This window comes from Gobius niger (genome assembly GCF_951799975.1).
Source record: "Gobius niger genome assembly, chromosome: 3".
NCBI classification, from domain to species: domain Eukaryota; kingdom Metazoa; phylum Chordata; class Actinopteri; order Gobiiformes; family Gobiidae; genus Gobius; species Gobius niger.
Genome location: NC_136854.1, coordinates 42,748,434 through 42,762,156, shown reverse-complemented (window position 1 = coordinate 42,762,156; position 13,723 = coordinate 42,748,434). Strand labels below are relative to the sequence as shown.

The 13,723-nt window shown below is 37.2% G+C and overlaps 1 protein-coding gene across 1 annotated transcript in view; it reads right to left on the bottom strand.

Moving 5' to 3' along the window:
* LOC306961110 (voltage-dependent T-type calcium channel subunit alpha-1I-like) overlaps positions 1-8,461 on the bottom strand; it is a gene marked incomplete at its 3' end in the record, with an annotated part of 413,594 nt that extends 405,133 nt beyond the window's left edge. The window contains exon 1 of the mRNA XM_079553726.1: positions 8,352-8,461. Coding sequence (XP_079409852.1) covers positions 8,352-8,444 — 93 coding nt within the window. The 5' untranslated portion in view covers positions 8,445-8,461. The remainder of the gene's footprint in view (positions 1-8,351) is intronic.
* Between the last annotated feature and the right edge of the window lie 5,262 nt (positions 8,462-13,723).

Here is a 13,723-nt window from a genome sequence, read left to right as displayed (position 1 = left end):
TTTAGGCCGATTATCACGATGCATCTCGATGTTTCGCGATCCACGCTTTGCTTGACGCAATGATTCAACAGAACCAGCTCAAATAAATTAAGATTTGACACATATTCACAACTATTGAGGCCATTAATTGATATTAGACAACTTTAAAGTTAACTACATATTTTTTTTATGTACACGGCATATTTAAACTGTTTTTGTTTCCTATATATTCTATGGGTTTATCCACCTTAAGAATGTTTGTTCTTTAGTTTTTTCAACAATTTTGGGGGGACAATTATTATTAATCTATGATCAGTATTGTTAAATTAAAAAGGCGATTGTGTGCATTATTTCCACATTAATATCGCACACAGAAAAGCCCACGTGGTTATGCTAATTAGTGGGCGGGGCTCCCTCTGCCTCAGCGCAGTCACGTTTATTTCTAATGCAGTAAAGTGGATTTCTGGACTCTTTCTGGACTCTTTACACTTGTAAGTGACATAATGACTTGGGCAAACGAAGATGCTGATCATGGCGATGTTTGGAATGTTTATCAGCGTTTGTTCCTGCAACTTTACATCACGTTCTGCACACGGGACGTCCTTCATTCAACAGAGCGCAGAGGCCAAACCCGACTCCACACCGCGGATGTGTTTCTGAACTTCTGCCGCTCTCAGCCTGGAGTTTACTGGTAAGACACACGCGCTCCTCGTGGCCCGAGGGGCTTTACATCCGTAACGTATCAAGATTAAACCGAGATGAGCGTAAAATCCGATGCGTCTTATGTTTATGCTCTGAACTGCATCGATCTGTGGCTTCTCTGCCGACGCACTCGCATCTCTCGTGCGCAAATCGGTGCATCGATTCAAATCGGTTTTTCGTCCCATCCCTAGTGGACACCAGTGGTTTCGCTCGGGATAATTTCTCTCCTTCATTTTGAAGGACAGGGTTGAAAAAAATCCGTCATGAGCAATTTTTATCCTTCATGAATTTTTTTAAATAAATGTATATATATATATAGGCTGCATCTTATTTGTTAGTAAAAATGTGAGATTGCAGGATAAATGGAGCTAAACTAAACCTGATCTGAACAGTCTTGGTACATTTTGCAGCAGAAATGTGCATAAACTCGTGCGTAAAAGTCTCAGAGGAGACGAGTTTCAGAGCGTCACCTGCTCATCAATATCAAGGCTCAGATTACGCTCATACAAATGTAAAGTGGAGCTTATTATTTGCATTTGTCAATTTTAACAGAATGTAAGAAACGGTGGGTGAACGGGACAATGTTTACCAGTTCCATCACTGCACGACGCGCCGCCGCTACGCACACGGGGGGGGAAAGAGAGCGAGGGGGGGGGCATAGACGAGCTCGTCCTGAGACTTTCGTGAGAAGAGCGAGTTCATATGGGAAGGATATTATTAGCCTTTAACCGTGTTTGCATCGTGGTTTTCTTCCCCGTGTTGTTGTTGGGAAAGTTAGCTTGCAAGGCAGTGATACAACTTGTAAGAGCTCATCCAAGACAAGACGCGGTGTGAAACTTCAGAGAGAGAGAGAGACCTGCGCGCTCTGAAAAACAGCAGAGCTACGTCTTTATTTTCGTTACGGCTTGATTTTCAATCCTTCAAAATGACGGACGGCCTTTGAAATTTTCCGTCAAAGTAAAAAATATTCTGTAAATGACGGAGAATTTTCGGTTAATGTAACCTCTGGTGGACACTAATATTGTAAATATTGTAAACATTGTAAAGGTAACAACAAAACGAGCAGCACAGCCTTAAGCTTTGATAAACATTCTGTTCCTCCTGGATATTTCCACACACGTTAAAGGCAGCAGTAGCGGCGCGTTAAGGGACTCATATTAATTTCCCCGCTGGTGGATGACGGCCGTAAATCCCCACACGTGTCCGGGATTAGCCCCGTCTCCTCAATCAGGGGCAACAGGAACAAAGCTTCGACGCCGCGTTTGACGTAAAGCCGCTCGATCCACCAGGAAATGCGAGGCTTATTAAGACCGTCTTATGCAACGGAGGTGAATCACTCTGAGGGGAACGCGGGCGACAATACTCTACGTTTGTACAGGAAGGTTTTACAACTGCAGAACAAAGCGTGGAGCCGTTTAAATGTGTGTACAAACTGAGGCTTAAGGATTCTTTTGGGATCCTCAGCAGAGATGTTTCACATTTCATGTCACTTTCAGCTATCGGCATGCTAGGAAATCAGTGGTGTAACGGGGTGTCTGCAGAGTTGGACAAGTCAAATTTAAGACCTTTTTAAGACCTTTTTAAGGCCACAAAATCTCAAAAATAAGACCTGTTTTTGAACGCGCAATATATAAACGGACTGTAAAGAAAATCACTGTCACAAAAATCCAACTGTTGTTTCTGATTTCACAGTGGGATAGGGCTGCTCGATTATTGAAAAAATTATAATCACGATTATTTTTGTCATAATTGAAATCACGATTATTCAAACGATTATTTGTTGCCTTTAAAAAAAATCCATCAAAAAAGTGACAAAAATCCATCAAAAAAGTGACAAAAATCCATCAAAAAAGTGACAAAAATCCCCCCAAAAAATGTCAAAAATCCAGCAAAAAAAATGACAAAAATCCATCAAAAAAAAGACAAAAATCCATCAAAAAAGTGACAAAAATCCATTAAAAAACTGACAAAAAAACATCAAAAAAAGACAAAAATCCATCAAAAAAGTGACAAAAATCCATTAAAAAAAAGACAAAAATCCAAAAATTAAAAACTAGAAAAACATGTGGAAAAGAAATTTGAAACAAAACAAAAAAAATGAACAAAAAAATGAACAAAAAAAAAATAAAATTATAATCGATTTTTTGCGATTATGCTAATTTTGTAATCGTTTACTGTTGTAATCGAAATCGTAATCGAATTTCGATTAATTGCACAGCCCTACAGTGGGATGTACAAATGTAAGAACTTCATTTTTCACATTAGGCATTTTAACCATTCAAGTTTGAACAACCTTATCCCATAATAAGAATATTGAGATTGAATAATTACTCACAATTATCGACTGAATGAATGAAAACAACAGATATTTAGTTTTTGTATTTAAAATGCTTTGTAATACTTTGTAAACATTCACTGTTTCTAAAAATAAAAGCAGCTTTTCCACTCGTTTGCTTAGAACAAAACACTGTCAACGTTACAACTCATTAATGATCATAATTATTTTAATGATATTATTATTAGGCCAGAATCTAGTCTTGGTTTGATGTTTTCTAAACTTGTTTGTCAGATGTTTTGATGAACAAAGTGAGAAACGTGTTTCTAAAGTAACAGGACTTTCTCTTTCCTTCTGTCCCTGAGCAGAGGAGCGTTCGCTTTGTGTTTCCCAACATTTGGACAAACTTTATTGTGAATGATGCCGTTCATGACCTTGAGTTGGATATTTACAGTGAAGGATTATCTCCACGTTGTCAGGCAAATTCACTTTTACGGATTTATTTTTTACTTGAAATGATACAAAATAATCTGAATTAAAATGAATGGTGGCTCTAAGAGGATTTAGTTTATCTAAGACCAAACCAAACCTACTCAAACTTTAGATTTAATCTCTCTAAAGTAGATTTATTTCCTTCATATGATCAGTGTTTGCGAAGGTTTGGACTAGGGCTGTGCAATTAATCGAAATTTGATTACGATTTCGATTACAACAGTAAACAATTAAAAAATTAGCATAATCGCAAAAAATCGATTATAATTGTTTTCCAATTGTTTTTATTTTATTTTTTTCCAAAAAAAAATTCATTTTTTTTTTAAACATTTTTAATTTGGGGATTTTTGTCCCTTTTTTGCTGGATTTTTGTCTTTTTCTGCTGGATTTTTGTAATTTTTTTGATGGATTTTTGTCACTTTTTTGCTGGATTTTTGTCATTTTTTTTAATGGATTTTTGTCACTTTTTTGCTGGATTTTTGTCTTTTTTTCTGCTGGATTTTTGTCTTTTTTTGCTGGATTTTTGTCATTTTTTTTAATGGATTTTTGTCACTTTTTTGCTGGATTTTTGTCTTTTTTTCTGCTGGATTTTTGTCTTTTTTTCCTGGAGTTTTGTCTTTTTTTCTGCTGGATTATTGTCTTTTTCTGCTGGATTTTTGTCTTTTTTTTTGCTGGATTTTTGTCACTTTTTTGCTGGATTTTTGTCACTTTTTTGATGGATTTTTTTAAGGGCAACAAATAATCGTTTGAATAATCGTGATTTCAATTATGACAAAAATAATCGTGATTATTATTTTTTTCAATAATCGAGCAGCCCTAGTTTGGACTGTCTTGAAATGCCACATAAAACAAGCGTAACTAAAATAAGAGCGATCCGCGGTTTGACCGACCAGACCGTGGACATCTCCTCTCTTAAACCCCCGTCTCTGAGTCCATGTGTGGGCCTCCACCGGCGCCCGTCTCCTAAGTGTCCGTTCGTCAGCACCTATAGATCCGCCGCGACCCACTGAAAAGTCCCCATCGAGCCGAGGGTTTCTGCGCTATCGAGTCGAGCTAAATCCGTCCGGATCGAAAGGCGTCTATAGATACTGGGGGGGGGAATTCTATTAGAGCGCAGAGCAGCCCCGGGGAGCCCAGAGAGAGGGTCGATGCGGAGAGCGTGGAATCTACAGCGTCTTGTGGAACAATTGGACACTGGGGGACGATGGACAGCTCTCACATGAAGGAACCAGAGTGCGCCTGATGGGGATTCTCAAAGCCGTGGCGTCTTCAAAGTAAGAAATAACCTTCAAATCTCAAGCCCCGAGCAGTTGACGCGCCCTGCGGTGTCGTCCAATGACTTTGCCAACGGGAGAGTTTTTCATTGTGTTTGTGTGAAAACACCCAAAGAGCCGGGAATCCTGACAAATCGAAAATCAAATGCGAATTTCAAAGCAAGAAAAATGTTTACACTCAAAAAGGTGCTCCGTTACGCTCGGGCTTAATATAGAACCTGCAGTTATGCGTAGTACCTGAGGTGGCAGTAGTGAGTAGAAAAATGACCAACTTGCATCTAGTCTTCAAAGCCTGAACGATACTTTTGTCGATACTCAAATATTTGTCGTCTAAAACCATAAAACAGAACTGAAATGTTCATTTATTCCATTAAAGGCACAACACCTGATTTTTCTTCAAAGTAATGGAATAAAATGTATTTGGTCCTCATTTAGTATATTGTAAACTCAGATATTTGCTTAATAAACAGTGTAGATCTAATTATATACATTATGCATCAATGTCATGAACTTGCAGGCTAGTTATGTAGCATTTCTGTGTAAGCGACCCTGAACAGTTGTGCAATATGCCTATAAACTCGCCCCTGAGAAGAAATGTGATGCTACAAATATCTTAGGAAAGTTAGGAATTGATTAAGAAGACAACTAACATTTTAATTTCGTGCCTTCAGCTTTGGTTGTTTGTCATTAAAAACAAATCAGATATAGGCTGAAACAACCAAGAAACCTTAATGCTGTCCAAACGGGCATCTGCTTTCGATACTTCCATTTTTGCAATATATACAGACCGTCATACAAGGGGACGTGGCCCCATTTTCTGGCCAAATATAAACATATTTATCACATACAAATGAATTCAAGTCTAAATTGGGTCCCTGTGGATGTTTTTTCACAGCAGATTGTTCAGTAGAAGCGAAAAAACGGCAGTAGTAGCTAGCGTTAGCATGTTAACATGAAGCGTCATGTTAGCATTCTCTGTTATCTGTGTAATTATGAGCTGTTTGTCAAAGTAGTTTTGGAGCAGCCTAATTGGAGAAAATTAGATTTTTCGCCTCTGTTTTCTCCCTCAACGGCTTCGAACATGACCATATATGGGCGATTCCAGATTATATAGATACATATATATTGTTTAATGGCGCCCAGCCCTACCAACGATAGAGCCTGGTGACCGATCAACTGAGTTTTAGGGGGAGCAAACGTGAACAAACAGAAGCGGAGTAAAAAATTAGTGAAGGGCGAACGTTTGTTTTTGTTGCAATGTTATCAGCGGTTGCAAATTAATATTCAAACAGGATTATAGGATTTATTATTCACCGCAGTTTGGAAAAAGCTCTCCCTCTCCTGTGCACCTGTATTATTGTTATTGAAGGGACTCCCGTGCCCCAGGAGTAACAACACGTGACGGCAAATAAAGGAATCTGACTGCACGGGACCGTTGTTTTTAACAGCTGGCGAGGAGCCCAGACTGATGCAACTACAGAGGGGAATCATTCTGGACTGGCCAGGCGAGAACTTTGGGCCAAAGTTAGGTTTAGGACCTTCTCATCCTGCGGCCGTGTCAGCGCTTCTCACCTGTTGGTCTAAAGGGAAAGGAGCCACTTTCCCCAAGACTTTATCAAAAACATATATAGATCACATGCTATATTTTGCTGTCATTTATTTAGATCTTTTTTCCTTTTACTTAAAGCTATTACTCCTTATGAGAGTGGCCACCAGGATTTAACAGTTCTGATCTGTTGTTGCTGCAGTTGGTCAAGTCCAGGTTCAGCAACAGGACGAGCGACAAGTGGACGATCTGAACATCCTGCATGACCAGCTTATTCCATCAGTGGATTTCTCCTGCCTGCATTCCATGGCGTATTCCAAGATGACGATGCCATCAGAGGCGTAGCTGGCCATAAGGCAAGGCAGGCCGCTGCCTGGGGCCCCCAACAGTCAAGGGCCCCCATGAACCAAACTGTTATTCAGAAGCCTGCAGTAAACGCTTGATATACACAGTGTTCCCAATGATTTTGGTGCTGCAGTTACATCATCTCTCCACCAATGCTCCGTGGCGCTGTTCATCCCCATCCTGCTGCTGCTTTAGTGAGCCATGGTTCCCTAATGTTAACTTATAATGAGCAGTGGACAGACTTTCTTACTCATGGCTCCACCACATTATAATAATAATAATAATACATAGGTCTTATATAGCGCTTTTCAGGAGACACAAAGACGCTTTACAAGTGAGACAGACAAACAAAGTTGGCAGAGCTATTGTTTGTTGTAGGTGAGCTGAAACAGGTGGGTTTTGAGCAGTTTTTTGTAGGTGGCCAGTGAGTCTGAGTTTCTGATGTGGATGGGGAGTGAGTTCCAGAGGGTGGGGGCGGCGATGGCGAAGGCTCGTGTTTATGTTTCTAATTGAGTTTATTGTAACACTCGTCATGACCTAAAGAACCTCAGCTTTCTGTTTCCGATGAAAACTTATGCAAAGAACTGCATTATGGGAGTTGTCGGGTGACCCGCTCCTGCCCAAACGGCATCTTCTCTCCCAGTACGCAGTACACCGAGCGGCCACCAGAGGCCCCCTACCAACAGTCCTGCTCGGGGCCTCTTGGTACCCTTGCTACACTGGATGCCATGATTCATCGGGCTCATGAGGTGAAAGAGCGGTTCAGGGAGCATGAGATGGACGGAACACAGAGTCCAGATCTTAACCCTAATGAGAATCTTTATGATGTGCTGGAGAAGGCCCAGAGTTTGTGTAACTTTTGCAGTAAATATAGTGAGGCCTTCTAATAAGAATAAGAAAGCACTGAAGCAGATGTTCCAGTTGAGTTCTTTCTAAAACTATCACACACTCGAGGCTGGGCGTATGGCAGTATCACAGTATCACAGTATCACGCAAAGCTTTTTTAACCCCTTAACCGAGCACATTTTCTCCAGTTTGGCTTTACCCCAATCCAAAAGCTTCTGGAAAACAGCTGTGAAAATAGCAACAAAACTGAGACGAAAACAATGATGGAAATGTGACAAAAAAGTGAGAAAACATTGACGAAAAAGTGACGAAAAATGGATGAAAAAGTGGCAAAAGTGTCACAAAAATGTCACAAGAAATTGACAAAAAATGGACGAAAAAATGACAAAAATGTGACAAAAAAATGACAAAAATGTGACAAAATATGACCCAAAAAAATACAAAAATGCGACAAAAATGTGATAAAAATTTGACAAAAATATGACAAAAATTTGATTAAAAAAATTTAAAAAAAATGTGTCAAAAAAGTGACAAAAATGTGGAAAAAAAATGACCAAAAAATGACCAAAAAAATGAGAGTCCAGATCTTAACCCTAATGAGAATCTTTATGATGTGCTGGAGAAGGCTTTGAGCAGTGGCCACACTCCCCCGTCATCAATACAAGATCTGAGTGAAAGTTGAATGCATCACTGGATCTCCTGACACATCTGGATCACTTGTGTGTGCTGTGTGGTGTGTTCTGCAGTATGGGTGCAGTACCTGGAGTATCTGGCATGGTGTGTTTTGCAGTATCGGTGCAGTACCTGGAGTATCTGGCATGGTGTGTTTTGCAGTATCGGTGCAGTACCTGGAGTATCTGGCATGGTGTGTTTTGCAGTATCGGTGCAGTACCTGGAGTATCTGGCAGCGGTCGGAGGAGCAGTCGATGTTCTCGCACGGCTGGTACATGCCCAGAGTCACACAGTTGAGGAGGATCACCATCATGCTGACGCGCTCGAACCACGTGCAGAGAACTGGAGTTAAGGAAGTCACACTTTCACATCGAGACAAACAGACACAAGAGAAGAACAATACAATCATGGGAAATACAACAGATCAGCACTTTAGCTACTCAGCCTAATACAGACAGAAAATACAGACAAGAAAACAGAAAAACTGGAAACTTTTCAGCAAAGATTTGTGTAAAACTGATATCAAATTAACAGATATTTTCAGCAAAAGTTAATATGTTCTGGACCATATCTTTTTATATTCAATAAACTTATGTGGAAAATGTCAAGCTGTATCACTATTACCTAAGGAGTGAAGAAGTTTTGATGTTGGCACAATTAATGCAAAGTTTTTAATGCCAAAAGAAAACTTAAAATTGAAGATTTTACCCTTAACCTCTTACCACCCGCCAAAACCAAATGCATTCTCTCCTCTTTGCCATTGTCGTCACTTTTTATTTCCCTTATGTGTTTTTGTCACTTTTTATTGCGCTTTTTCTGACTTCTTTTGTTACTTTAGTGATGCATTTTTGTCTCTTTTTGCTGGATTTTCGTCCATTTTTTTACTGGATTTTTGTCCTTTTTTTTTGCTGGATTTTCGTCCTTTTTTGCTGGATTTTTGTCAATTTTTTTGCTGGATTTTTGTCAATTTTTTTGCTGGATTTTTGACATTTTTTTTTACTGGATTTTTGTCATTTTTTGCTGGATTTTTGTCATTTTTTGTTGGATTTTTGTCATTTTTTTTCAGGATTTTTGTCCATTTTATTGCTGGATTTTTGTCCTTTTTTGCTGGATTTTTGTCCTTTTTTGCTGGATTTTTGTCCTTTTTTGCTGGATTTTTGTCCATTTTATTGCTGGATTTTTGTTATTTTTTGCTGGATTTTTGTCTTTTTTTTTTGCTGGATTTTTGTCCATTTTTTGCTGGATTTTTGTCCATTTTTTGCTGGATTTTTGTCATTTTTTGTTGGATTTTAGTCATTTTTTTGCTGGATTTTTGTCCATTTTGTTGCTGGATTTTTGTCCTTTTTTACTGGATTTTTGTCTTTTTTTGCTGGATTTTTGTCTTTTTTTTGCTGGATTTTTGTCCTTTTTTTGCTGGATTTTTGTCCATTTTTTTTTCTGGATTTTTGTCACTTTTTGGCTAGATTTTTGTCTATTTTTTGCTGGATTTCTGTCACTTTTTTGTTGCTCTTTTGTCACCTTTTTGTTTTCGTAATTTTTCTCGCTTTTTGGGTCACTTTTTAACGCTTTTTTGTTTGCGTTTTCATCCTCATTTTCTTCTCGTTTTCTGCCTCTGTTTTGAAGAAGCTTTTAGATTTGGAGAATTTGGTGAAAACATGTTCAGGTGGGAGTTAAGAGGTGAAATCTGGTGTAAGAACCTATTTGGACGAAAGACATGATGCAGGATAATATAGGCAGCAGCAAACAGAAGTGAACGCGACGGGCGACTTGTTGTGATTCGGCCCCGAGTTTGTGTAACATTTGCAGTAAATATAGTGAGGCCTTTTAACAAGAATAAGAAAGCACTGAAGCAGATGTTCCAGTTGAGTTCTTTCTAAAACAATCACACACTCGAGGCTGGGCGTACGGCAGTATCACAGTACGACGCAAAGCTTTTTTAACCCCTTAACCGAGCACATTTTCTCCAGTTTGGCTTTACCCCAATCCAAAAGCTTCTGGAAAAAAGCTGTGAAAATAGAGACAAAACTGAGACGAAAACAATGATGGAAATGTGACAAAAAAGTGAGAAAACATTGATAAAAAAGTGACGAAAAATGGATGAAAAAGTGGCAAAAGTGTCACAAAAATGTCACAAGAAATTGACAAAAAATTGACTAAAAAAATGACAAAAATGTGACAAAATATGACAAAAAAAATACAAAAATGTGACAAAAATGTGATATTTTTTTAAGCCATTTTTTGTCCAATTTTTATCACATTTGTCACATTTTTGTCATTTTTTTGTCACATTTTTGTCATTTTTTAGTCAATTTTTTGTCAATTTTTTGTCAATTTTTTGTCAATTTTTTGTCAATTTTTTGTCAATTTTTTGTCAATTTTTTGTCAATTTTTTGACGAAAAAATGACAAAAATGTGACAAAAAAATGACAAAAATGTGACAAAATATGACCAAAAAAAATACAAAAATGTGACAAAAACATTACAAAAATATGACAAAAATTTGATAAAAAATTGACAAATAAATTACAAAAATGTGGGAAAAATGACAAAAAATTGCCAAAAAAAATGAGGAAAAAATTACAAAAATGTGACAAAAAAATTGATTTAAAAAAATGTATGAAAAAATGACTAAAATGTGACAAAAAATGACCAAAATGTGACAAAAAAATGACAAAAATGAGTTGAATACCCAACAAAAAAAATGATGAAAAAAAATCTGATGACGTGAGGAAAACGATCCTCTCGGTCATTAAGAGGTTAAAAGAAAATTAAGTAAATTGGATAAAATCGACTTTCCGCTCCTTCACGCTGCCTCTTACACCTCCACCGCTGAATCCCCGAGTGCGGAAAAAAAGTGTGAATCCATTTTAAAATAGATATAAGTGAGTGGGCAAAACACATGCAGGAGCGGCCCCTGAGCACCGACTCCTACTCACTACAACGCTCGGCTGTCGGGCTCGGGACACGTGTGAACAGCCTGGCCTGGAATAAACTGCATCAACTCCAGATACTGTGGGGTCTGGGAGTCCAACCCAGGACCCTCCTGCCGTGAGGTCATCTGCAATATGGAAGTGTTCATCTCTATATTTCATCAATTTTATCAATGAAATATCAATAAATGACTTGAATGTGCTTGTAAATATTGGGATCGTGCTGATTCTGACAGCGGAACAAGAATGATTCTCCAGCCTTTGCTTGTGGGTTTCTTTGTTTTGCTGTATTTTAGAATAATTTTAACCATTTTACATTTAAAAGACCTTATAGTTGAGCAGCATCAGCTTCGTGGTTGTATAAGCTACGTGGCGGCGGAGTGATCTGCTGGAAAATAGTACCTCAAAACACGATCATTCATGTGATACAGGTCAGTTATATTACAAACATTATTCTATTGACACAGACATTTACATGGTTAGTCTGGTGTTATAAGCGATTTACCTCAGGTGGGTCACACTGTTTTAATGCAGGCTAGCTGATACCATAGAAATGCACTAGCCTAGCACTAGCTTAGCACCACGAAACCCTTCAAATATAATAATAATAATATAAATAACTGCATGAATTACAAAAAACAATATCTCCAGAAATCAGCAACACTCTGGATAACTAGGAAATGAGGCCCTATGTCAAAAATCCTGAAATATCCCTTTAAAATCGAAAAAAGCAAGATATAAACAACATAGATTTTCATCAATAAAACTGCCTTCTTTATTATTATGTTTCTATTTTTCCACCTAACCCATAGTAATATCGTATCGGGATATCTGGCATGAATATCGGAATATGATTTTTTTTTTTTTTCCCGAGGACAAAAAAGTCTACAAGTGGAAAAGTCATAACCGGCAGCTCAGTGTCTCATATCACAACTTAACCTCTTACCACCCGCCTAAACCAAATGCATTCTGTCCTCCCTGGCTATTATACAGGCCTGTGTAACACCTCATTTGAAAGCTAAGACCCACAAAACTGATCTTTTTCCTCGCGTTGTTGCTGTGTTGTGTCACCTTTCGAATGTTTTTTTTTTCTTTTCTACTTTTTCTCACATTTGTATTGAATTTTTGTCATCTTTTTGTTGACTTTTTTTTATCACATTTTGTTGAGTTTTTGTCACATTTTTGTTGAATTTTTGTCGTTTTTTAATTGAATTTTTGTTGAATCTTTGTCACATTTTTGTTGAATTTTTGTCATTTTTTTATTGAATTTTTATCACATTTTTGTTGAATTTTTGTCATTTTTTAATTGAATTTTTATCACATTTTTGTTGAATTTTTGCCACATTTTTGTTGAGCTTTTGTCACATTTTTGTTGAATTTTTGTCATTTTTTAATTGAATTTTTATCACATTTTTGTTGAATTTTTGTCTTTTTTTATTGAATTTTTGTACATTTTTGTTGAATTTTTGTCATTTTTTTAATTGAATTTTTGTCACATTTTTGTTGAATTTTTGTCACATTTTGCTGAATTTTTTCACATTTTTGTAGAATTTTTGCCACATTTTTGTTGAATTTTTTTCTTTTTTTTTATTGAATTTTTATCACATTTTTGTTGAATTTTTGTCACATTTTTTATTAATTTTTTTTTCACATTTTTCTGGAATTTTTGTCCTTTTTTTATTGAATTTTTGTCACATTTTTGTTGAATTTTTGTCATTTTTTATTGAATTTTTGTCACATTTTAGTTGAATTTTTGTCATTTTTTAATTGAATTTTTGTCACATTTTTGTTGAATTTTTGTCATTTTTTATTGAATTTTTGTCACATTTTTGTTGAATTTTTGTCATTTTTTATTGAATTTTTGTCACATTTTTGTTGAATTTTTGTCATTTTTTATTGAATTTTTGTCACATTTTTGTTGAATTTTTGTCATTTTTTTATTGAATTTTCATCACATTTGTGTTTAATTTTTGTCATTTTCTAATTCATTTTTTGTCACATTTTTGTTGAATTTTGTTGCGTTTACATCCTTGTTTTCTTCTCATTTTTTGTGGCTATTTTGGTGCTTTTTTCCCCAAGAAGCTTTTTGATTAGGGTAAAGCCAAACTGGAGAAAATGGGATCCGCTCAGGTGGGAGTTAAGAGGTGAAAAGTGATCGTGTGTGACTTGAGAGTAAAGTAATCCAGCGTGTTCAGCGTCAGAAAGCAGATCTCTCATCCTTCCAGGCTGAGTTGTTGTTCTGGACGCGCTCCTCGTGTTTAAACGAACGGCGCCTCAGTTAAACAGCTGCGCGGTCGTTTGTCTGCGTTTCTCCTCCTCCTCTGCGGGACGCACTCGTAATTGGTGATTTTCTTTTAATAACTCTCGGAGAATGATATGCAAATACCGGAGGAGTGATTTATGAAACCTGATGAATTATTGAAACGGAGTCGTCTACGGGCGGTTGCATAAACACGGTGCGTTCATTAACTGAGAATGCGAGAGCGTTAAAAGAGGAAATTACTGCTGCTGCTCTCGGTTTGACAATACGCTGGAAAAGAAAAACATGTCACTTTGAGTTCTTGTATTATGTTCCAGTCAGTAAAGTGCTGATGCCGCTTTCTCAGATGAAGCAGGAGACGGAGTCGATGGGATTTACTAAACGTTTTTTTTAAATAGACAA